General features: G+C 37.1%; 1 protein-coding gene across 6 annotated transcripts in view; it reads right to left on the reverse strand.

Moving 5' to 3' along the window:
- Positions 1–2007: 2007 nt before the first annotated feature.
- Positions 2008–24079, reverse strand: part of LRRCC1 (leucine rich repeat and coiled-coil centrosomal protein 1) — a 38315-nt gene continuing 16243 nt past the window's right edge. For 3 of the 6 annotated variants that reach the window (XM_073330672.2, XM_073330673.2, XM_073330674.2), the window contains 12 exons: positions 22510–22711; positions 21757–21905; positions 20823–21027; positions 18102–18241; positions 14976–15177; positions 14365–14550; positions 12872–13046; positions 9662–9825; positions 8397–8605; positions 8016–8153; positions 5758–5893; positions 2008–2229 (listed from right to left, as the gene is read on the reverse strand). In XM_073330672.2, the coding sequence (XP_073186773.2) occupies positions 2107–2229; positions 5758–5893; positions 8016–8153; positions 8397–8605; positions 9662–9825; positions 12872–13046; positions 14365–14550; positions 14976–15177; positions 18102–18241; positions 20823–21027; positions 21757–21905; positions 22510–22711 (2029 nt within the window). In that variant the 3' untranslated portion in view covers positions 2008–2106. Of the gene's footprint in view, positions 2230–5757; positions 5894–8015; positions 8154–8396; positions 8606–9661; positions 9826–12871; positions 13047–14364; positions 14551–14975; positions 15178–18101; positions 18242–20822; positions 21028–21756; positions 21906–22509; positions 22712–23379; positions 23534–24079 lie in introns of those variants that run through there. The other 3 variants (XM_073330675.2, XM_073330676.2, XM_073330677.2) reach the window with 3 other exon arrangements.

The following is a 24079-nucleotide window of genomic DNA, read 5'->3' on the forward strand; positions in this document are numbered from 1 at the left end:
TGAAGAAGTGGGTTTTTTATCCATGAAAGCTTATGCCCCCAAAAAATGGTTAGTCTTTAAGATGCCACCGGACTCCTCGTTATATTTCACAATGATATTAATCACCAGTATGTCATTAGCTTTTAGAAAAGAGCTCTCTATACACTTTTATAATACAGTAATACTGTATACAATCAGTTGATTCAATTGCTTATCACTTGAGGCTCAGAAGCCCTCGTCTTTAAGATCAGTAAACCTTTGCACTGTATTCTTTTGAAAGTTACTCTTCAAAGAGGTTTATTCAAGCTGTGAGGAAGGCAACAAGGAGTCTGGTGGTGAAGGAAGCTCCAGGATGTTTTCCCCCACGCACACTGGTATTGGCTAAAATATAAATTGTTCTGTTTCCTGCAGTCTCTCGATCATGTTTACTGCTTATATGTAAATTGAGGCAAACCCCCATTCCTTTGTTTAGGATTGAACTATTTAACACCTTTACCTAGGCAAGGCCATGTGGTCTTGAATATGTTCTAGTAACATACAGGGGGAATTCATAACTTTATATATAAATGTTGCTACATATTTCACCAGGGTAGTGGTGACCTGCAAGTTACTAGTTTTTAAAAGATTTCTCAAGGCATATTTGGTACAAAAATCACAATAGGGGTGCAAATATCTTGGTGCTTCAGGGCCCAGCATGCATGTGTGCTTAGTCACATTTTCAGAATGCTCAAGCTTTAAGTCAGTGTCACTAGTTTGCCTGAGAATTGAGAACTACAGAAAGTGTTTTCTAGAAAAGTGTTTCCTCAAACAGCAAGGCTCAAGCACTGTGGAGGAAATGAAAAGGTAAGGGTGGAAGAACACGTGCATTCTTTGCTTATTAGGAGAGAGATGACAATGTTTGCAAAGTCCTCCATTAGGAGGACAGCTCCAACTCCAAATCTGCTGAATATTTTATTCACATACATCATTTTATAGCACCGTACCATTCAGCACTGTAAGTAACTAAATGGAAGAAATGTAGCGATACACTAGAGACCCTAAAAACTGATCTTGGATAACTTCCATCTCCTTTTAAAATGGCTTTATTTCCATATAAAGATTTAAAGTCTGTCTAAAGTTGCTATTTCCTTCTCCAGGAAGCAGATTTAGAGGCCCTTTCAGCTAGAGAAATGGAATTATCTGAGCATGCAGGAATGGTAGTCAAGAAACAGATTTTACTAAAAGCTTGTACAGTGCCCAGAACACCAAACCCCCAGCTCTCACTGGGACTTTAGGGAGTAATTGCATAGCTATTATTAAAAAAATTAAAACATTGGATTTTTAAAGAAATGCAATAGTATAAATCAAGTCATCACTGAAGCATGTCATTCAGCATGAAGTAAGTTTTCAGTACCACTTGTTTGTTAAGCCTCTGTGTAATTGACCTCACCTGTACATCAGTAAATTCCTGAGATCAGGAATTTTCCTATTTAGCACTTGATCCTGCAAGCTGTTTCATGAGGGTGGACCCCTACATCCTTTGAAACGAACAGTGTAGTGTATGAAAGACATCAAGGAACAGCATTGGGTTTGAATGATAATGTCTAGGAGAGATTATTGAACACCTTCAGTGACTGCTGAACTCAAAGGAGAAAAGATCTCTTTTCTCTGGGATAACAGTATTAACTCTGAAAAGTCACTGAACGCTACCTCCAAACAGGGTTAACTCCAGATATGCAAAATGGTCATGTATGGTGTGTGCTATTAAAAAAAGTCCAACTCCACCCTCTCTTCCTTTACGGATAATCCTTAACCCATACGGTGCTTTTCATCTGTTGATTTGTTTTCACCTATTTCTTAGAGAGGTCAAAACACAAATATTACCAGACACATCAGATAACTAGTATGAAAATACTGTACACAGTTTTAATACCTATTTGATTCTTGAACTCTCAAAATAATCACACAAAAATTACTCTGGAAATAAGTGTTTTAAAAAGGAAAACTAAAAATCAGAGCAAGAAGTGTAACTAACAAAGATACTGTATATTTGTTTATATAGTTTATGTATATATTTTACACTACTTCTCCAACTCCTTTTATTAAAGGAGCAGCAGGATGGTCAGATTTAATGAATTACACATTTCATCAGAGATCTTGCTGAATGTCACTTAATGCACTTGTAAGTCGTCTTATTTTCTCTTCCATGGCCTTTTTACTGTTTGCTGTTTCTTGCAGAAGCTGACGCATTTCTTTTTCAACCTGGTAAACCTGAAATTATAAAAAGATACATAAATTCAACCTGCATGTAAGTATATTATAGGAAGAGTAATCTTGCTTACTTTTTATCACTGATTAAGAATCCCAGAGTAATTACACAATATATTGCTATTCTTATAAAGAGTACATTTGAGTACAGATTGCTTCATATGTTGTATGACAGATACGGCAACAGGAGTAGTAGGAAGTAAAAACTTTCATGAAGAATTGTGCAATGTGAAAACAGGTGATAAAGGAAGACAGGATGGGATAAACAAAGTTGCTAGCAGAACAGCAAACTAGAAAGTCTTTCACATCAAATGTTTGTAAAAGGGACACACTAGATGTCAGTATTGGAGTCATAGGGTGACTGCTTCCTTAAAGGGAGATGAAGTCCCAGCCCAACTTGTGACACAGCCAACTCATCTCCCCAAGTGGGGAAAATGGGTTGTGAGATTCAATCCTTTACCTATCCCAGAGATCAGGGCAGTGTGCAAAGGAGAGAGACTTCAGCAGAATCCTGGAGAAGACTGCTGAGGACTACAGAGAGGAGGAGGGCTCCTGCAGTAGACCCTGAGACACCAAAGGAGAAAACACCCCAGCTAGGAAGGACTGGGCATGGCTTGCAAAAGAAGTGAAAAAGACTCCAGGCACAAAAGCGTGGGAAAGCTGATTGGGAGGGAGCAAGTGAGCAACCCAAGGGGCTAATGGGAAAGGGTGAAATTCAAATTAGATTATAATTGCACAATAACAGCATTTTAATTTTTTTTATTACATAAAAAGGCAAGAGTGTCTAAGTTATTAAACATGGATGGGATGTGGCCCTTAAAGGAGGGGCTAGGTCCAGTTTGAAACTGGTATGTGAATTCTGTGTTTGTTTTTCAGCTTGTATACTTGTGGACTTTTTTATTAATGGCTTAGCTGGAGGGCCAATCACTGAGGAGAAACTGAGGCAGGAATGCTGCATGGTTGCCCTGTGCAATTAGGGTGAAATCTGGGAGGCAGGGACCCTGTTACAATCTGTAATAGCAGCAAGTTTTGCTAAATGATGATTCTACAGCTAGTTATTTAATTCTTTGGGGGAAAAGAAGATTACAAAATTAAGAACAGTATTGCTAGAAATCATGGTGTTTTCATAGCTCAAAAGAATATTGGTGGGAATTGTCACAGTTCCATGATTACCTGCACTTCTATCCCCCTCTGTAGTCTCCTCCAGCTATCAGCCCTCTATGGGAAGGGACCTAGTGTCTCTCTCCCGTCTCACCCTGGGGATTTAGGCTTGCAGTCCCCCTGCAATTCAATGCGATTATCCCAGCAGGTCTGACCTTAGTCCAGCCCCTGTGGTTCACTCTTTCAGGGACAATGATAGGGTTACCAGTGACCAGCCACCTTTCACAAAGCCCAACACATTTATTTTAGGACAAAAAGCATTAGAGAACATCAAGACAATACACAAACAATTCAGACACCCGGTAAGTCTACCAGGTGTCACCCATGTTACACAAAGACCCAGGCAGGCTCTAGTCTGTCAAACTCTTACAGCTAGGTTCTGCCCTCTTAGTGACAATCTCATGTCAGTTTTTGGATGCAAATGAACCAGAGGATTCCGTTCATCCTGACCATTCATACCAAAAGCTCTTTCTATGTCTCCTGTTCCTCTTGAACCCTGTCTGAACCAGTATATGCAATTCACCCCAAGGAATGGTATTTCTCTGGAGTTGTTCAACTGTCCCAGGATCTGGAGTAATTACTGCCAACCAGGGTGGATTTAAAACAAAAAACAAATTCTTTTTTAAATTAAATAATTTTTTAAAAATAACTAATTTAGTATTATATTTGAAATTAAAATCTATGTTAAACAATCTAGTAAATCTATTTATACATTATAATATATTCAAATTTAAATTAAATAAAAATTGAGTATGTTTACTGTCAAGTTTTAAAAAAAGTCAAACCACTGAACTGGTCAAAGTCACTGGATAAGTACTTGGACCCAGAGTTCACCGAGGTGCTAAATCAGCTTTTGACAAAAGTAGCCTCTTCTGAGGTACAAAGAGAATAGTTTCTTCATTTCACTTTATTCAACTAGTTCAGTTCAATTACTAGTTCATTCAAAGTTACAAAACTAATTGGGAGTTGAAAAAGCACAAAAGCGTTTTTCCTTTTCCAATCTAGGAGATTTACGAGTTCTAAAAACTTTGAAGAACACTGTGACCAGGAACAATAAGTTCAATTCATTAACTTCATATAATACTTCCTTTGTTTAATAAATCAGTTAATTTTAAATGCAAATCATTTAAAATCTAAAGACGTTTGTGTACACAGTATTTTAAGGTAGTTTTATTTCATAAAAAAATAAAGTGCTGTTTTTGTGCAGTTGTAATTTAATTTGGATTTCCATCCAAAATGCCACCTACATACCTCAATGGGTGGGGGAAATGTGATGCGGCTGGTGGTGAAAGGAGGACAGCCCCAGCAGTGAGGGAAGGAGACACTTGCTGAGGGACATCAGATAGCTTCTACCCCTTCTAATTCCCCCCCAGGAGTCTCTGGCATGCATTGGCCAGTTGGGGTTGTGGGAGGGGGAGAGGAGTGCAGACTGCTGAGCATTCCCTAGCTCCTAGGATTTAACCTGGTGCAGGCGCCAAAGAGAGGCTCCAAATGGCTTGACACAAATCACAAGTAAAAAAATTAATGATCTAGTAAGCATGTACTGCATCAGTTACCATTTTTAACATGAAAATGTAAATAAAGAATCTGAATATATGTAAAACTATAAAACTGCCTAAATGTGTATCCATATAGAGTATCATCCTCCTCCCCCTCTTTAGCAAAAAAGCACCAAATTCAGTGTAAAGGCTATATTTAGTTGCAAGTCAACGTGTTTTAATGGTTACCAACCATGAGAATCAACCCATCTTTAGGAAAATCACTAAAATGTAAAAATGCAAAACAAGAGGAAAAAATCAATCATTTACACCAAGGTTTCCTGATTTAACTAATTATCAAAGTCAGAGATTTAAATCAATCCATGCAACTCCCAAGTGACTTGTTCTTTGGGGAAGCTCAGTAACCCTCCACAATGGAGCGAGAATGCAGTCCTTATCTCACGATGATAATGTAACATTTGTAGAAAACAAAGTTTACAACTAATCCACTGGCACATCTCAATAGAATAGTCTTTTGAAGTTTGCATGCTTCTAAGGTCTCACATGTGTCACAGGAATTATAAAAGCTAAAACAAAAGTACAGTGTTACATAAAATACTTTAACACAATTTTTCTCGCCTCTCTAATAATTAAAGGATGTTCATGCACTGGCAAGTGATTGCATGTTCCTTGAACAAAGAATATTCAGAGTCTGCCTACTGTCTATGCACTTTTAGTGAATCTATTATTGGGCCAATACTAAAAAATCAGTGTCAACAATGCTTTCATTAATGGTGATTAGCCAACACAGACACCCAAAAAGACTACATATAACAATGCTGGGACTGAAAATACAGATTTTAAGGTCTGACATTTTATTAAAATACATTACCTTTTCATTTGCTGCTTCAATTTGTCTTTGTTTTTCATTTGCCAGCTGCAGTAATTCTGCCTGATGAGCTGCTAGCGTTGACTCAAGCTGTCTTCTAAAAGCATCATCCACTGAATGAAGTTTTTCCATTGCAACCCTAAAATAGGATGAAATATGTTAATCCTTAAGAAAGCCAGAAATAACTGACAGAGTCTTAAAAGGTAATGGTAATAGTGATGGGCAACCTGTGGCCCATGGGCCGCATGCAGCCCCTCAGGGTAATCCACTGGTGGGCTGCCAGTTTGTTTACATTTGCATGGCTGCCCGCAGCTCCCAGTGGCTGCGGTTTGTGGTTCCTGCACAGCTGGAGATTGCGATAGACTGGGAGTTCCTCTAGGATCGACCAGTCGATTGCGATCAACCGGCTGGTGACCACTGAACTAGAAGATTCACACTTGCTCTTGTTAAGGGTGCTAACGACCCCTAAGGCTTTCAACCGTCTACTTATTGTAGCAAAAGATATACATATTATTGTTCTTACTTAAATGGTTTAAGTATTATTTCCACCATTTCTTCGAAGCAGGTTGGGCGAATATGGGCCTATTACAACACATTTTCTGAGAATTAAAAGGGTAAATCTTGTGGCAGATCCCTGCGGACTCAGAAGCTCCTGAGAGGATGTTTCAGTATAAAACTAGAATTTGCAACTACACAGTAGAGCAACACTATGAATATTATTCAGACACTATGAATACACAGCCCTATGAAATTTCACATACAATGTTCTTTTTCTAGGATACATTTCAGCAGCACTGAGTTTCCAGCACTGCTTCCAGTGCTTAGCCCTATCAGCTATTCCATTTTGTTCTGGAGAAACGAAATTTAGATCATTAAGATTATTCCGCTGACCAGATGACCATTATATCCCACCTCTCTTAGAATAACGGAGGAAATCCTCACCAAAGGAAAAACATTTTACCAGTTTTAGTGGGGGATATGTAGACTAAGTCCTTAGCAGAAAGAGGTACTTCATCAGTAGTTATATTTTAGTGAGGCACACTAACAGAATAGTTGTAGCAATGAGCAGTCCTTTTCTCAAAGAAGTTTTGTGGAAAATCAAAATAATGTCTTTGACTACCTAATCTCATTAGTCATTGTTTCTTTTGCATCATTGGGTCTAGCATAACTTGCCATGTCTTTGCTTATTGCTGTTGTGTGTGTGGCCTAACTACACAAGGTCCACTGTTAAACTACCTATGCTTAAAGAGAAAGCAAACAGTGCTTAAAAATGGTTGCAGTAGCCACAGCATCATTAACAATATAGTGGGAAGTCTTTGAAAAGTTTTCCTAGCATAGACAAGGCTTATGAGACTACAGTTATATGGACACATCATTCAGTATTTATTTGGCTGACATGGTAGGTAGTGCCACTTGTACATGTGTTTACTGGAAACTGCCTTCATCTTCACAATATGGCTACATGATTTTTTTTTTTTTTAAAGGTGTCATTTCCTTAGGCTTTTTGTTTACTATCAACTCCTAATCCACTGTTAATTGCGTCAACTAACACTTCCGCTGAAAGCACTGATGACAGAGAAATAAAGTCATATTAAAACATACAATGGATCCAAATGTAAAAAAACCAAAAAAACAAACAAAAAAACCACTCCAACTTTTCAGTAATAATGTGGGGGGTGAGAGGAAGGAGAGGAGGGAGAAGGAAATTCAGACATTGTCCGTCTTATTCTTTTCCCCTCAAATATACTAGGCATTAAAGAAAAACCTTAGTACTGGCAATTAATTATAACCACGTTTGGTGCTGTAGCAACACAAATGCTAAGTCACACAAACAGGAATACGCATTTAGCCTATCAATAAATTTACGCTAAATGGGCCTCCTATCTGTGGATTACAAATTTATGTTTTATATAAATTTTATTAATCCTTGTTTAATCTCAGTGTGGCCATAGAACTAGGATCTCCAATAGGTAGTAACTTCATCTGAGTACTAACATTTGGGGGCAAAGAGCTGGGAATCTAAAAATCTTCAAATACATTGAAAGTGCAGTTAAAAACTGAGGGGAAGATTCTGCAGATACCTACTTTACAGAAGTAGTTCTTACTCACAAGAAATACTTGTGTATATAAGAGTGTGGGATTGGACCTACAGAAAGTACTTGCAACTTCATTATGAACTCTAATATTGTGTACCAAGATTTCACCTGTCTTGCATGGTGGACTATGTACAAGACAACCATTATTAGTATTTTTGTTTTTACTTCTGAGTTTGAAGGCTTTGGTTTCTCTCTTCGATCAGCTTCTTTTCCTTGATATCAAAGTTTTCTTTCATTTGTTTAACTTGTGTCTCCAGGTGGCTTAGTAGTTCTCCTTTATCTTGCCACTTCTTATTCACTGCACTGAAAATAAAACACACGCGTTCGGAGTACATACAGAGTCTATCATCTTTTAAAACTGGGGGGGGGGGGGAGGAGGGGAGGGAGTGATACTTCTACATTTCCCCATTTTCTAGTTCTAACCATCAAAAGTGGGGCTCTGGCCTACTCATGTACTCTTCTCCCAACCAATCTGAACGCAAGATCTCACTTGAAATTTCAGTGTGGATCATAACATTTCATTATGCTTACAATATTATACATCACCTGTATGCTTTCCTAATATCTTCCAGTTCTGCATCTTTTTCTTCTAACAGTTGTTTTAATTCCTCTTTTCTTAAATTTTGCCTTTCTAACTTTTCTGTTAGCTCTTCCAATTGTGCAGTTTTTTCATCCAATTGCACCTGAAAAGTCTTTTGGATTTCAACTTTTTCTTCACGCTGTTTTCTCATCTGCTCATCTCTCTCCTGTAAATCCTAGAAAAAACACATTTGTTTTGGGATAAATGGGTAGTATAAACTGGCCATAAATAAGTTTAGGCTGAAAATTAGATGAAAGTTTAAAGCCATCAGAGCAGTGAAGTTCTGGAACAGACTTCCTATACAACTCAACTCGTTTTAAGATGAAGCCTGATACGTTTATGAGTGGGATGCGACAGTTGCTCGTGACAGCAGGGTACTAGATTCAAGCACCCACAAGGTCCATTCTAGTCCTATGTATGCTCCTCGTTTTTCTTAACATAAAACTTTCTTGCAATTATGTTAACTTACAGGATATATTGGTTGCAAAACAAAAACAAAGCAACAACTGATTAAGGAATCTAATTAGCTTCTTTTAGGCAAAGGAACCTCAACTACTTTCAAGTCCAGCTTTATATTTTGCTTTATTTACTGAAGTATCCTTAAATAGAATACGTTATATAATTTCTGATGGAAAAGTTGTAATAAAAGAACACTGAAGAGTTCAAAAACTCTGCTACTTTTAAAGATATACTCTATATAACTAGCAGATAATTTGTCTATATTAATCTACTTAGACAAAACTCCTCCAGAAATAACGCAGTTTTGCTATGATAAATGAGGCAAAGGTTTGAGCCCCACTGGAATTTATAATGCTAGTTTAACAGTAAGTATGTTACCCTATTGCTCCCTGAATGCAAAAGGAACAGAATAAGAGAGAAAATATTTTATACTTGAATATAAAATTTCAAGCAAATTCAACCGATTATTTTAATAAGCAAAACATTATCAATTAAGTGAGACTTATCCTACATTTTTCTTCTACATTTCTGATAATGATTTTTATGTGGGCTATATGGGAGTAAGTCTGAACATAAATACAGAGATAAGTTATAGCATTGCAACAATCATATATGGCCTTGTCCTGCACCCAATGAAGTCAATGGGAGTGCACTCTCATCAGACAGCCATGGCACTGCCTTTCTAATTTTATTCAAGTCACTGCCACAATTTTCACCCCAACTCTGTTTAATTTAAGCATGCTGTACATGCACACACACACACACCACTTACTTTTTTTAATTTTCTAATTGTTTCTGTTTGATCTTCCACTATTTTGGTCTTAATTCTTAGAGCATCATGGTCACGTTCATTTTGTTTTTTCAGAATCTCACTTTCATTGGTCAGAACCTCAATTTTTGCTTCTAGTTTTCCACGGTCTTGAGCAAGAGAAGCACCTGGATAAACACAACATTACAGCACTGCAGATCTTGAAGGCATTTTCCAAGCAAATTTCAGGAAAGTGAACATTTTATGCAAGTGTGGACATACATATAACGCCTGCATGGAGCAAACTGCTGTACTGGAACCTTAATTTGTAACTACACAATTTTTTTGGAAAATGTTCAACAGTGGCTACTTAATGGTATTAAACACTTGCTGTTTAGACCTTTGGGCACTTCTATAACAAATGATCAGTAATAATGCTTACAGATCTAAGCTAAGCAATCTCAAAGAGACCACCAGATGGTGCTAAATCTGTACTGCTAGTTATGTTGCAGCAGAACAAGAAGGATAAAAGCTACAACATCACTTATTGCTCCAACATTTAAATTGGTCTTCAAGGACACCTGCAATTTGATTTTCACTTTGGGGGATGAAAGTGGAAATGGGCATTCTGTGACACAGGTATCAATACCACTATGAAATACAGAGTAAGTAATGCTATTTAATACTGAGGGAATTCTCTCAAACTTGAACCTCCCTGCAATACTTTATGTAGCATTTTATGTGCTATCCTCCTCCCTGAACAAGTAATAAGAGTCAATGAAAGTAGATGGTTGCACATTTGTTCTCTATAATTTGACTTAATCACACAAGGAGAGATGTATATTACTCAATACATTAGGAGTACTAGAGGACCAATTTTGGTCCACCTCACCTGTTCCAGAACAATGCTTCTGGCCTTGTGCTTAAAACTCAATTAAATAGAATCATAGAATCATAGAATATCAGGGTTGGAAGGGACCCCAGAAGGTCATCTAGTCCAACCCCCTGCTCAAAGCAGGACCAATTCCCAGTTAAATCATCCCAGCCAGGGCTTTGTCAAGCCTGACCTTAAAAACCTCTAAGGAAGGAGATTCTACCACCTCCCTAGGTAACGCATTCCAGTGTTTCACCACCCTCTTAGTGAAAAAGTTTTTCCTAATATCCAATCTAAACCTCCCCCACTGCAACTTGAGACCATTACTCCTCGTTCTGTCATCTGCTACCATTGAGAACAGTCTAGAGCCATCCTCTTTGGAACCCCCTTTCAGGTAGTTGAAAGCAGCTATCAAATCCCCCCTCATTCTTCTCTTCTGCAGGCTAAACAATCCCAGCTCCCTCAGCCTCTCCTCATAACTCATGTGTTCCAGTCCCCTAATCATTTTTGTTGCCCTTCGCTGGACTCTCTCCAATTTATCCACATCCTTCTTGAAGTGTGGGGCCCAAAACTGGACACAGTACTCCAGATGAGGCCTCACCAATGTCGAATAGAGGGGAACGATCACGTCCCTCGATCTGCTCGCTATGCCCCTACTTATACATCCCAAAATGCCATTGGCCTTCTTGGCAACAAGGGCACACTGCTGACTCATATCCAGCTTCTCGTCCACTGTCACCCCTAGGTCCTTTTCTGCAGAACTGCTGCCTAGCCATTCGGTCCCTAGTCTGTAGCTGTGCATTGGGTTCTTCCGTCCTAAGTGCAGGACCCTGCACTTATCCTTATTGAACCTCATCAGATTCCTTTTGGCCCAATCTTCCAATTGGTCTAGGTCCTTCTGTATCCTATCCCTCCCCTCCAGCGTATCTACCACTCCTCCCAGTTTAGTATCATCCGCAAATTTGCTGAGAGTGCAATCCACACCATCTTCCAGATCATTTATGAAGATACATTTAAAATACATTTTAAAAACAAGATACATTTAAAATACATTTTAAAAAGCCTCAATTTTAATATGGCAAGCATAATGTTTTGCCAAATATAAAAACACCTGAATGAAAAAGAAGTGAGAACAGGGTACGTACAGAGCATTCTCTGAGATTACCACCTTTGAATATACTGTGATATATTCTGTGATGCATCCGATGAAGTGAGCTGTAGCTCACGAAAGCTCATGCTCAAATAAATTGGTTAGTCTCTAAGGTGCCACAAGTACTCCTTTTCTTTTTGCGAATAAAGACTAACACGGCTGTTACTCTGAAACCTGTGATACTACTATTTGTTTTATGAATAGCTTTAAACCATTTTTCTAGGCACTATTCAACTGTCGCTGTGACTCCAAGTAGTTGCTTGCACAAAGGAATGGCCACATCCAAGCAAATCATCTCCACCACTGGGTAAAACAATTTCTTTTTTTTCCTGTTGCAATTCATATCAATATGTATGGAAAAACTGTATAAAAGGGGATGAAAGCAAACAGAGGTGTCCCTCCAAACCAGTTATGTATAAGTAAAAACCAAAATAATCACATCATCAGGTGTTCTGAAGTGTCCCTTATTGAGCCCACACACTAAGAAATAGTTTCCTCCCATAAATAATCAAATTAAGTATAAAAAAATATACTGAGTTAACAGAATACCACACAAAATTATAATTAGTAACAGTTTATCTTTTTATTCCTTATCTTTGGCTCTCTCACATTCTGATTAATTTTAACATTTAACTATGGTATCCGGATATAATAAGCCTATTTTTCACTTAATTAACAGATAAGTGACATTGTATTTAGTGAAAATTCTGAGCTCAAAAAGTTAAAACTGTGTATGGTTTTTCTACAAGATTTTTTTCCTTGGGATTCTATTACTTGTTTTTGTAGATCTTCAACCTATCCTTAACAAAAGTATAGTAAATATGTATTCCTTTATGACAAGATGACAATACCGTTTAAGTGGTGTTTGGACAGAAATATTTTAGCTTTCATGTGAGTTTCCATCCACTGGATAACTGCTCATTGACATGACTCTCAAAAATGTAGTGCTATGAAGAGGGTCATGTACCAGAACACTACTCTTTCCAACTACTTAAATGTATAGCAGGAAGTGTAGGCTAATCATTTTTAATAATGCCACTCCTATGAGAAGTAGCCCTTTCTGTGTCAAATAAACTATGGTTGGAGATTATTTGTCTCAGGTGGTGCTACAGTGCCTTGTGGCAATACAACTGTTCAGGGAAGAAATGCAAGTGAAATATCTATTTAATTTATGGTATCATATTCTACCACAAAATTGCTGTATTTTTACCCTGTTGTGCCAACTCTTGTCCCCACATTTTTCTTTCCACTTTTAATCCATCAATTACAGATTCCTGGGCTGTCAGCTGAGAAATAAGTTTTGATTTTTCCTGTTTCAAGAGTTCAATTTGTATAGTCTTTTGTTTGTCCTCCTCAACCATAGTTTCAAGTGCTCTGATTCGACTCTGTATACATGAATGAATAGTAGAAAAAACACACAGTAAGATTCTGTAAGACAAATATGCAAGAATTCAATATAATTAACACCACTTTAACTATGACAGTTAATACTAATTAGCTATTTAAGAGGATATTCTGCTTACACACAAGGTTTTGTCTGAAAAAAATTGGCATCTTTTATCTGTAACAAAGCACTGGCATTTGTTTTATCAGTCAACACAGTTTATGCATTTTATTCACGGACAAACCTAATAGAGTTTGCTTGAAAATATATATGAATAAATTTAAGAGGAAATAACTTTAAAGAAGTGCAAAAAATCTGAAAAGAGGAAATGGAGAATTTAGGTTGCACAGCAGAAGTTAATCCAAAGGAAACAAATGGGGCTGTAGTGGGTGGGCTTCAACACCACAAGACATATCTAACCCAAAACATGCAAAATTCATTTTTTCCATACCTTATAAATAGGCTTTTTTTAAAAAGGATATTTTATACTTTTAAAAATAGTTTCAAGGAATAATCAAAATTTCCAACAGTTATTCTCTGACAGAGATTCCATTTGGCATAATACATTGAACGTTATGCTCTTGAAAATTTATTTTCTTTTTGAAAGCTGACTTGACATTAAAAAAGTAATTTGCAATCTCTAAAGCTATGCATACCTTTCCCCGGCCTCTTGGAAAAAGCTACAAGTCCATGATTGCTGGACTTATTTAACAGCTAGAAAATTTGTTAAATGTGATGATGTTCCTAATATTTTAATGGCTATTTGTAATTATTATAATATTGTAGATAATATCTTCAGAAAGTGTGCTGCACAGCAGCTAATGCAAATTATAGGTAGTCACTATTATATCATCATCTAAATCACTGTAATAATGCTAATGATATAAATCCCAGTAACAGTACTTTGTACAGTACTTCCTAAGTACTGTAAGTTAATTCATGTACAAATCATTTGAAAATAACTGTTCTGCAGTTAAATATTGTCATTTCTGAGTTTACAAAAGTTCACAGTATTAAATACTCTCTGAATCTCAGTTTCAAGTAGTTACTATCATGTACAACTTGCTATCACCACAAAACAGGAGTGCAATTGTGAGGAATTGCATGAGTGTGTATTTGGCTATATTGTGCATCTGAGAAGTCTGAGTGAGTGATAAGATGTGAGAATTGAGATTACTGTCAATATTAACATTGGCTAAAAATGGGATCAGGAAATAAACAATGTTAACTTTAAGCTGAAATATACTGAGTATTGTTAATGCTGCAACTTCTTGTCTAAAGTGCTGTATAATTTTAAAAAAAGGCTTCAAAACATTTACCTTTAGATTTGCTGCTGTTTCTTGTTTTGACTTCACTACCTCTGTAATTCTTACTTTCTGTTCTTTCACCATAGATGTTAGCTCTTGAATCAGAGCTGCTGACTGCTTTTCCTTTTGCTGAGATTGAAAAAGGGTACACTTATGTTCTGCTAACTCAGCAGTAACATTTTCAAAACCGTCCTTAACCTGTACGATAAAAACAGGTTAATAAAAAGATTAGCTTTCCAAATCTGTGTGTGTAGGGTAGAGTGAAAATACAATCTGGTAATTTGAAATAATGGAAGTGAGATTAATTCCATCCATTCCAAAGGTATTTTATATCACCTGAAGTTATTTGTTAAATTATGAATGCACAGAACTTATTCAGTCAAACCAAATGAAAAACATTTCAAATAGTATCTCAAAAGATTAAATTGGATCTCAACAAAAGAATTAAATTAATTTAAAACCAGCTGTTACTTTAACACTTAAAATTGTCATTTTTGATTAACGAACAAGGAGAGAAAAAAAAGTTTGGGGTTTTTTTTTTTTTGGTTGTTTTTAAATACAAGCACAGAATTTGACAACCTCCTCGACTCCACACATTTTTCAAGATACTGTCTTAATCTTACCTCTTTAAACCTTTTGGCTTCAATAGTTAAAGCAATACGAAATTCATTTTCTAACTCCATATACTGCTGGTTTAACATACTAATTTTCTCCTGAAATTCTCTAACGCGTTCTTCATGCCGTTGTTGTTCTTTAGCAATTTCTTTTGACAAGGCATCTTGGAATTCAGATCCATTCAAAGCAACTCGCGTTTCAAGTTCTCTCCTGGAGTTACCAATCACATGTACATTAAATTCAGAATTGCAGTATCTTTCGATACTATATCACTAGGTTTATTTTAAAAAAAAATTTAAAACACTATAATAAGAAGAACAAGATAGGAACCATGTATTTACATCATTGCTCTTCATGAGATACTTTTTTGAGGGTCAAGGAGAACAGTGGGTAGATAATCCATGTTTTATACTTCAGTATAACTGTATAATTCCAACAAAGAAGGAAAACGAAAACTATTTAGTGACCATAACTGGTTTTTCACTAAAGGGAAACACCCATCAGAACCCTTAGCAGCAAGCATCAGTTAACATACCTTCATTCTCACACTACATATTCACTGACAGACATTCATCCAATTATAAATAAGTCCCACACCCCTCACATTTCCTACTTCTATAGTAACACAAAAACATACCGCAGACTCCTCACCATCGCATTAATGTGCAAAATCTTAACCCCGACCTAGTATTTTTTTGTGGGAAAACATCACACCACAGATTTCACCAGTGCAAGGATGCCTACCAGATGTGCTTCTTGAGGTTGCTGGGGCCAATGTTAAGGTTTTGCACTATGGTGCCGTGGCAAGGAATACATTATTATTATTATTTAGTCTCTCTCCCCCTCACCTTCAAAGGGCATTATGTTGACACTGCTGAAAACCAACAGCCCTGTTTTGGTGTTTTTATTTTCAGTTGAGTGGAAATCTAAGACTAATAGATTTAAGAAAATCTATTGTAGTTCAAATGAGGGGGATATTTACATACCTGAGTTTAGAAACTGGTGGGTTCTACAGTTTTGTGCAAAAAAGGGTCCAAAAATTTGGAGAGACTTACTTTGCAAAAAGTTTCAGAAGACTGAGACTTTTGGTCACTGGCAAATAAATAGTCAAAATATCCTCAAAAATTCAGACCTCTCATATTTACACCATTCTGTGGGTTGCTTTTCCCACTACAAACCCACACCCTCATCTGCACTTACTATATTGTGTAACTCCTCGCTTAACGCTGTAGTTGTGGTCTTGAAAAATACAACTTTAAGTGAAACTATGTTAAATTAATCCAGTTTCCTCATAAGAATTAATGTAAATGGGGGAGATTAGGTTCCAGGGAAATTTTTTTTCACCAGACAAAAGACATTCTATACATATGCAGTGTAGGTTTTAAATAATTTAAAACAAAATTTAATACTGTACTCAGCAATTATGATTGTGAAGCTTGGTTGAGGTAGTGGTGTCAGAGGGTAGATCTGGCTGCTCCTCTTGCTGTTCTTTCCAAAGTGCCGGGGGGTGTTCAATCCCTCGTTCCGCCCAGGCCCGCCCTCACCCCACCCCTGCTCCACCCTCCCAAGTGCACCATGTCCTCACTCCTCTTCCCTGCCTCCTGAATGTTGTGGAACAGCTGTTTTGCGGCATTCAGGAGGCACTGGGAGGGTAGGGAAGAGGAGCAAAGATGCAGCACGCAGCCTCCCTGCTCCTCCCGCCTGCAGAAATCAGCTGTTTCAGGGCATTCAGGAGGCTCTGGAGGGGAGGAAGGAGGCTGCGTGCTGCATCCTTGCCCCTCCCCCTTCCCTCCTGGAGCCTCCTAAGCACCATGGAACAGCTGATTGCTAAGGGCAGAAAGCGTGGAAAGGACTGGGGGAGTTGCTCATCTGCGGGAAGTGCTGGGTGGTGGTGATGGAGGTGAGCTGATGGGGGAGGGGGGCTGCTGACCCACCCTGGTTCCAAGCCCCCACAATCAAACAACATTAGCAGCAAACATTGTGCAACTTTAAATGAGTATATTCTCTAATACATCAGCGATTTAACAACAAAACGTTAATGTCATCCAGGTTAAGTGAGGAGTTACTGTATAAAAACGTACAGAACCTCTGAATTTGTCCTCGAATACATATAATCCATAATTCTGTTAAAAATAGCAATAGAAAGGAGAAGAAAAAAAAGTGTGTGTAAAGTATGCAATGGGGATGTAAATAAGACATTTTTAGGAAGACACAAATTAGGAATATTAGTCCACTACTTTAATGTTCTTAAAATAAGAAATGAAAATGTTCTTAGCCTTAGAAATTCTGCTAGGATAGAACAAATTGAAACTCTGATAGCATATGACAACATTAAACTCATTTCCACTGAGAGTCCTGCACTATATTGTTTGTATTTTACTGAAGTATGCTGGAATAAGATTATATGACTGCTATCCCTCTGAAAGCCATTTTAAGACTATGCTATTCAGCAAAAGTTTAAACAAACACAAATCAAGACCAGTATAAAAATCAGAACTACTTGCACATAATTTGTCTTGTTTGCTGTACTGAGCTATCCAAACTGCACATGTGTTAAAACCTGTTTTCCCGCAAGGTCAGCACAACTGCGATCACTGACAAAAGGACTAATCTGCTAGGATTCAGCTTGAATAGATGCTGTAGGACTTGTTTATCTTTCATACTGTAAAACACTGAAAGTTAATGCAAAGAAATTTTGTATGAAAAAGTGAATTTCGTATGAAATGCTTTTATCCAGGAACGAATATAAGGTATCTTTCATTCAAGTCTTTGACAGTTTTGAACAATGTAAGTCATTGATGAAAAACAAATCAAAGAAAGATTTGCGGAATACGTTTATCTGCATGGAAGTCTCAGATGAGGGAAAGTTGCTGCCCAGTATTTCCTTCTCAGCACCTACTATGGAGCTGATGAGAGGAGAGAATGGAAGTAACCTCTTCTGCTATCCTCCCCAAAACCTCCAAATCTGCCATTTTAACAAAAGGGCAGACAAACAGGATAGGACTTCTCAAAACATAATTTTCAAATAAATTGGCTTAGATTCTAACCATAGCAGAACATCCCCAAACAAGCAAAGCTTTTCTAGGTTCTGCAGTATTAACATACCCTCTCTGGATTATGGTAAAGAAACAAACCTGTGCTCTTGCTCTTTTAACAGGAGAAGCTCATGTAGTTGTTGCACCTTCTCTTTCTGTTGTCGAAGAGATACTCGAAGTAACTGTACTTCTCTCTCAGTTGCTGAAGCTTTAAGTTCTGCCTCTTGAATCCGCTTCATCTGTATAAAATTTATAAAATCAGTAGAACAAGTCGTAAAACTGCTGCCTCTTCCTAAAGCTTTCAATTAGGATAAAAAACAACAACGGTCTTATTAAAGCAGTGTGTTTATCAGGGCTATTATTTCTGTGGCAAACACCATGACTTAAGGTATTTTCATAAAAGGCCACAGTTTTTGTCACCTTACCAGTCTAATACAGAACACGACTTCTCCAAGAAATATTGAATATGCAGCGAAATTTGCAACAATGTAGTATACCCCATATCAAATGTAACAATGCTAACTGAAAATCTTCAAAGGGTTTTTGGCACTTTATAAAAGCCAAGGGATATTTACCAATTTACAGATTTAAAAAAATATAAGTACCTTGAAAGACTTATTTACCTCAATTATAAAGTCACAATTTCAGACAGAACTTTGGTGAAGCAATGCCACTTAATCTTTAGAATACTTGGTGCAGTCTATACTTTGGACCAATAAAATCTGTAGATTACTGATTTTGAGTTATTGTCACCAAAAAGCAACTATATTTCACTGTGGATGAGTAAGTCAAGAGTCATTAGGCCAGAGAGAGAAAAAGCACGAGAATAACTGTAATGTAAAGCTGTTAAGTTGATTAACAGACAAAGCACTTTCTCTGAGTATCATTCTAAAGGAACAATTATTAAAGCATTACTGATTTAAAGGGTAGAGATGGAAGGGAAACAAAAACAAGCTGTTTAGTTTCCTGATCTCAGAAAAGCAAAATAGCGAGCAGTTTTCTCTGCAGTTATTTCACTATCTTCCCAATTGATATTGGATTATCGTATCAAATCAGAAGGTCAAAAGACATCTGTGATATTGCAAGTAAGCAATTTGAGATGGTATAGTTTTGAGGGAGGTAATCTCAATACCTGATGCCCTATGTCAATGTATAAAAGCCCTGCATTTTCAATGGGACATCATCTCCTGCATGAACACTTGGGGGGGGAGGAGGGAAGAGGGGAGGGAAAAAATAATAAGGTACAGAAGTATCTCAGTCAAGGTTTAATTTTCATTGGCAATAAGTTCTAAAGTTACCTAGGAGGGTGTCTAAAGACCAAGTCGTTCAGGCTAATCAAGTTCTGTGGATCTATTTATTCTCCACAATAAAAGCATTTTTTCTAGTTCTTCATTTTAGGACATGCTTCCCCATGAGTCATGTCTAACAATCTATTTATTCCCATTGTTACTGGGGATGAAATGGGGCACAATCAAGTTTTGTTGTTGATTTTTTAATGTTCATTAAACCTGGTGACTTTTCACAGAAAGCCTTGATAAAGACTCTACAATGGGGATATACACTTTGAGATGAAAATTAGCCATACAATGAAAGTACAAAAATTAGATTTACAATAGGTCACAAATATCTTGTGTTCATATTAATAGAACAAACAAATAACTAATCACTGGTAAAGGTATTACTTTGGTATTAGTTCCTGAATAGTGAAGTTCTCAACCATCATGTTAACCTCAAAAATCAAGCCAACTCTGCACTGCATTTAGGAAAAGAACTTGATAAATATTCTAGAAAATATCTATTATTTGAACTGAAAGACAAAGCACAGTAATAATACAGCTGAACTGTTGAGAAGAAAAATTTAGTTTCAAAGTAATCCTGTCTATTATCTGAAAATCTATAATATTCAACAATACAGGTCAATAAAACTCTAAAGACCCAAACAGTAGATAGGTATTCACCTAATAAACGGTTCTTTTTGTAGGTAAAAAGATGATGTCACTGCTACCCGATGGTAAGGGATTTATTCCAGGATCTTCCCCACCACTAAAGAAATCAGGGGCTTTATGCACCACTAAATAATTACCTTTCTAAAACAAGAACAACCTCCAAACCTGTACATTTGGAAGAGTATGACTGGATTTAGTTCTTTCCCTTCCTAAGTGAAAGGCAGGATACATGCTTTGGATTTGGAGATCATTTCCAAACTCTCAGTAATCCTAGACTACTTGTAAAATAATTTGATGAACGAGTCTAGTATCTGCTCTTTGTGCTGTATAAAAGCCAAAAAAAAAAAAATCCAGTGCCTCTTTTGGTCATAGTATCACCATGCTTTTTCACTTTAAGAATCAAAAAGCATCTAATACACTACTGCTTATTATTATTTTGTTCTGTATAAACTTACAGGCATACAATTAATTTCTTCAGTCAAACAGACACAAGATAATTGCAAAAAAAATTTAAGTTCTTTGGTAGGATTGTTAAGGCCTGTATTATCAATTTAAAGAATACATATTTTTAGGTTATTTACAAGCCTCTTTTCATTAATATATACTGTTGAAAAAAAAACATTGAATCAAAAAGTGATTGACCCTTACCCATTTTTTTATAATATACATTTAATACTTTATTGCCTGCCCATTCTTTAAATTTGAAAGAACAGTAATTAAAAATGCATATTTAATCAAAGATTTATTTTCACAGTAAAAACTACAATTTAAAAACAGAAATTGAGGCTTTGACATTTTTAGGGGCTCTTTAGTATTTTTATGTGCTTATTAGATGCCATCCCATTATTATAGGCAACCAATGCTAAATATATACCCCTGTTGCTTGTTCCTGTACTCTTTGTGTCTCCATCTTGGATAACGTTTCTTCTAAAGTTTGTAGAGCCTTTCGTTGATCTTCCTCTTTATTTCTTGCTTGATTTAACTCATTGGTAAGTCTTTCAGTTTCATCCTTCAATTGCTGGATATCAGCTTGCAGTCCTGTTTTTGTATTTCTCTCTCTCAAAATCAGTTCCTTTAACCTAAACGTTAGTGCAATAACATAAGTACATTCCCCTCTTAATTATATTTACTAAAACAGTGGTCTCCAACCTTTTTTTATGGCCAAGATCACTTTTTGAATCTAAGGGCAACCCAGGATCTACCCCGCCCCTTCCCCAAAGCCCCGCCCCATTTCCCTCCACCCTCACTCACTTTCATGGGGCAGAGGTTTGGGAGCGGGTGTGGGCTCTGGGCTGAGCCTGGGGCAGAGGGTTGGGGTGCAGGAGTGGGTATGGGGTGCTGGCTCCTGGAGGGGGCACATACCTCCAGTGGCTCCCTTTTGGTGGCAGGTGCAGCAAGGCTAAAGCAGGCTCCCTGCCTAAGCTGGCCCCTTCCAGGAGCAGTGAGGGCCAACACATGTCTGTGGCCCCTGGGGCTTTTTGATGAGATGACCTATGCTAGTCTAGATGTTAACAACTGTTTACTTTGAAATGGCTGGGTGTTTTCTTTCATTCAGGACTGGCACAAGGAGGAAAGAGAACTAAATGCATATAACTCATTAGATAGGCCACTTTGTCCATTTGGAGGACAGAAAAGACTGAGGAACACACTTTCAAAGAGGGGATTTCCCTGTAAACCAAACCAACTGAAGTCCTGGTATTACTTCCCTATGTACATATATTATTTTGAAAATTTACTGCTTAACTCTTTCCTCATTTCTCTAAGCCACATAAGCAGTGTGCCTTGGTTTAAGCATCTTTTTCCTTTACCTGTCTGTAGCGTACACAGCCATACTCTGAATATCCTTTTCTTCTTTTGATTGTTTCTGTAGTTCTTTGACATATTCTCCGAGTTTTTTTTTGGCTTGTTCAGCTTTCCACCTCTTCTCTTTCTCCTGATCCAGTTCTTGAACTAATACCTGAACAAAAATATATTAAAAACCCATATTCTGAAACCTTCAAGTTTTATAAAATGATTGGCTCTTCTGCTTAAATTAGGTTAATAGCTCTTATAAAATTGTTTGTACTTTTAGGAAACTGATGGAAGACCAGAGTAGGCAAAAGAATATTGGGTAAATAGAACACAGTAACCATCTAGTCTAGCCAGCCAGAGGAGTTGCATTCACCTGCTTGAGGTAGGAAAGCTTAACAGAATCACTGGCTCAGCCAACTGACTTATATAGGAGGGTTATATCATTACAGCTTTGCTTTTTATTGTTTTCTACTTATTTGTAGAAGGATTTATGTTGGCAGAGCATAAATTTGTAGAAGACGTCTTTTCTGGCAGAGGTGACCATTAACAATTTATTACAACACAAAACACATAGTAATATGTTGTTAAAAAGTTTGTTTTAATTTTTTTTATTATTAAAAGACCACTACTTTTACAAAACAGTTTAGCAAAATGATCCTACTCACAACTCATTTTAGAATTTTCCTTGGACAGCCTCTGTATTCACACTTGCTCTATTGCAGGTGAAGATTACATTTTTCTAATTTACTATATTGCAAGTAAAAACATACCCTGTAAGTAGATTCCTCTGCAGTACTTGAATTCAGGTCTTCTGTTTTTCTTATTTGACTCTTTGGTCTTCCCATCAATTTCTTGGCTGATTTTCCCACCACTTCCAAGTCTGGTGTTTCTGAAGCTGAATTTACAAAAGAAGAGTTCTCTTTCATTTGAGAATGCAGACACTTCGGCTTTAAGAAATTCTGCTCCTCTCTCCTGCAGTAGTAGAAAAAAGTTAATGTACTTAAGAAGTGTAGAAAGTTAAATGTCTCTTTACACACTAATGACATCAAGTGTCAGAAGCGCCTATATCACAAGACAACATCTGCCAATATTAGAAGCTGGAAGAGTCAACTATACTGAAATGCACATCTAAATTTAGGAGAACAAGTTGTAAACAGAATGGGAATTAACAATTATAATTAGAAGGTTAACTGTAAAAATATGCAGTACTCATGGATATGTTATTTTGAAAGCCATTTAATGGTGGTCTACAGACACTGTCAATCTAAATGTAGTAAGAGAATTTCAGAGGTTTGATTTTAAGGTCAGACCATTGGTATTAACTACATTCTAAATCTCACTTTTTATATCCCGCAGTTAGTATGTAAAGGACACTAAGGTATAATTAAAAAACCGGCAAGTACAGCCATCAGGTATCGTGATCAGACACAAAAAGGTAGTTATTATCCAAGATGGCACAAACTCAGGGCAGCTGGACCCTCCCCCTGCTCCTACTACATTCAACTTTTAGTATGCTAGCTCAATCAGAGCTAGCATGAGTGAATCTCCTCAGGCTGAGAATTACACCCTGAGCTTGAGGTGTGGACATACTCTCAGACAGGTGCTTCAATACAGCCACTAAAAGTGGAAAGAGCATTCACTCATGGTTGAAGACTGAACAACTGGGCAAAGACCATTGTAGCAGCACAGTAGCCTTCCATTCCATAAAGGTGTAGAGGAGGATGTTTGGGTCAAATCCAGTTCAAGCAGCGGATACATGTATCTTTTGGGATTCACAGTGGTCCTGGTCCTAAATGCGGATGCTCAAGAGGCAAGGAAGAGAAAGACAAGTAATCAGCAAGAACAGAGACAGAAAAAGTGAATGGTGCCCTACATAAAAGGATTACATGAATGAATCTAATAATTTGTTTCTTCATTCATGAAAATAAGGAGGAGGTCAAGTTGGAAAAAAATCCACATTTTTAGTTTGTACAGTGATCCAAGGAAAGATTTTGACACAGCAGCATGTGGGTTTCTTCGATTTGTTTGAAAAACAAAAACAAAACACATCTCCTTCCTTGGGCAGGAGAGAAAAAGCAAAAACATAGGATTTAAATGTGTGATGATAAAGAAAAACTAAGGACCACAAAGTGTAAATAAATGTAAGTACACATATATTAACATATAAGCAGTCTACCTGGATGCTCGGTACATAACTCAATTGCTGACATTTTATCTATTATAGAATATTGATTAGGTTCTCTGTGACCTTTTGAGGAGTCAAGATTCTGGAAACAGTTTTGAAATAATCTATTCTTGGGCTCCAAAATGAAAATTTACTGATCCTTAGTGAAATCCAAA

This window comes from Lepidochelys kempii, chromosome 2 (assembly GCF_965140285.1).
Source record: "Lepidochelys kempii isolate rLepKem1 chromosome 2, rLepKem1.hap1, whole genome shotgun sequence".
Taxonomy (NCBI): Eukaryota; Metazoa; Chordata; order Testudines; family Cheloniidae; genus Lepidochelys; species Lepidochelys kempii.